Source organism: Triticum dicoccoides, chromosome 2B (genome assembly GCF_002162155.2).
Source record: "Triticum dicoccoides isolate Atlit2015 ecotype Zavitan chromosome 2B, WEW_v2.0, whole genome shotgun sequence".
NCBI classification, from domain to species: Eukaryota; Viridiplantae; Streptophyta; class Magnoliopsida; order Poales; family Poaceae; genus Triticum; species Triticum dicoccoides.
In genome coordinates, this window is record NC_041383.1 from 772,769,583 (window position 1) to 772,771,612 (window position 2,030).

The 2,030-nt window shown below is 50.1% G+C and overlaps 1 protein-coding gene across 1 annotated transcript; it reads left to right on the forward strand.

Annotated features, from left to right (window-relative positions):
• The first annotated feature begins 929 nt into the window (after positions 1–929).
• On the forward strand, positions 930–1,505 carry LOC119368721. The gene has a single exon (XM_037633895.1). The coding sequence runs from the start codon at positions 1,077–1,079 to the stop codon at positions 1,350–1,352; it is 276 nt and encodes a 91-aa protein (XP_037489792.1). The 5' UTR covers positions 930–1,076; the 3' UTR covers positions 1,353–1,505.
• The last annotated feature ends 525 nt before the right edge of the window (positions 1,506–2,030 follow it).

Sequence of the window (2,030 nt, forward strand, 5' to 3'; positions counted from 1 at the left end):
AAGGGAAACAGAGAGATTACAATCCCATCTCAGTGAGACCGAGATCCCTATCGGTGAGACAGAAAAGACTAGGGTTTCTGGCAGTGGCTATGTCAATTGAACTCGGTGGCGCCGGATAGAAAGGTTCGGTAGGGCCGAGTTTGACTTTTAGTATGGGACATATGTGGATGTGAGAAAGTGGTTGAGGGCTTTGGAGCATATCACTAAGCACTTTGAGCAAGCAAGCCATTAAGCAACACCTCACCCCCTCTTAATAGTATTGACTTTTCTATGGACTCAATGTGATCTTGGATCACTAAAAGTAAGTTGTAGAGTCTTGTGCTTTGAGCTTGAGCCAATCCTTTTGTCCTTAGCATTTTGAGGGGTCCACGTTTCTCATCCATGCCATGCCAACCATTGAGCTTTCCTGAAATGTTTATCTTGAAATAGCATTAGCTCAATAAGATATATGTTGTTATGAATTATCAAAACCATCCATGGATAGAGCCAGCATATACACCAAAATCGCGGGCAGTTTACAGGCCTCTCGTAAAAACTTTACGGGACGGATCGTTTTTACCAGACCTGCTCGAGCCGTCCTTTTTGTCATCCCGTAAAACCACAGGGAAAACGCGCTCAGGCGAGGTTATACGGAATCTGCTAAAAGCTTTGCTTGACACCTTCGTCGTCCATCGCTCGTATCTCAACTCGGCACCTTGGTTCGGTACCAGTGGACAAAACCAGCCGCTTGGCCGCAAGAAAACAAGACGAGACGAGGTCCACCGGGACATCGACAGCGATAAGTCCGGTGCAATGCAACTAAGCAAAGGTGTATCCAAAAGCACCCGGTGTCCTGGAAACCCAGAGCCCGCGGCCGCCTGTTTTGCTCCGGTTCTCCCGTATATAACCCCGTTCCACTCCCACTCGTCCTTCCATCAACACAACAGGCATCAGTTCAGGCAGTGCAAGCAAAAAAGGACAAGCATCAGCACACTTTCTTCACCACCGCAGCTCTGCAAGTTCAGTAGTTCTATAGGGCACAGAGATCACAATTCAGTACCTTCTCTCCAGCAACGCAGGGACAAGAAGGGGAGGAGATGGCTGCTCCGGCGAAGGCTTCGTGGATGGTGGTGATGAGCGTGGGCGCCGTGGAGGCGCTCAAGGACCAGGCCGGACTATGTCGCTGGAACTACGCGCTCAGGTCCATCCATCGGGCCGCCAAGGCCAAGGCCAACGTCCGCGTCGTCGTCTCGCAAGGCAAGAAGCAGCTCCCGACCTCCGCGGCGGCGGCGGCGGCGGAGAGGCGACGGGCAGAGAAGGCCGAGGAGGGGCAGAGGACCGTCATGTACCTCAGCTGCTGGGGCCCAAACTAGGAGTACTAGTAGCTAGGGGCGTTGTGTTCGTCGGAGCAAAGTATGCAACCATGGCCTGAGTCCCTGAGACCTGGCTGATTGCCCTTTCCGCACGCTTGTAAGATATCACTTGATGATGATGATGATGAAAATTTCGGTCACAGTTTTTGACTATATATCACCCTACCTTGTCCTTGTGTTTCTGTGACTACTTTCCAAAAGGCCGAAGGCCAATCTTTATCAAAAGAGGTGGAAAAATGTTCAGACTCCCACAGGGAGAGCAACTCAGCAGAGCTGAGAAGCATGCCGAACACAGAGCAGGTTCAGATACCTGTACATAGCAGCCCAACTCCGGGGAAAGGATGGAACAGGGGGAAACAGAAAAGGAGTTGAATCTCAGCGATACACCCGGTTGCCTTCCAACCAAATTCTTCTTCTCTGACTATATTTTGATGACAGGCCTGCTGAATGTCAAGGTGCTTTCTGTGGCTCGAGCCAGCCGGCTGTGCATGCGAGGCGAACATGTTCTGAATTTCTTTTCTCTGCACTCTGCTCAACGGACAAAATAACAAGTTAAACTAAAAGCATGACCAGAGTGATGTTGTTACATCAATAAATTAAGTAAACGTGTTTACTGATAACCAGAGTGATGACCGAGTGAAACACAACATAGTCCACTTTCCGGATGCAGTCACGCCG

Bases quoted from the DNA above. Each gene is read 5' to 3' on its own strand.
- LOC119368721 (XM_037633895.1), top strand. From the start codon at position 1,077: ATGGCTGCTCCGGCGAAGGCTTCGTGGATGGTGGTGATGAGCGTGGGC.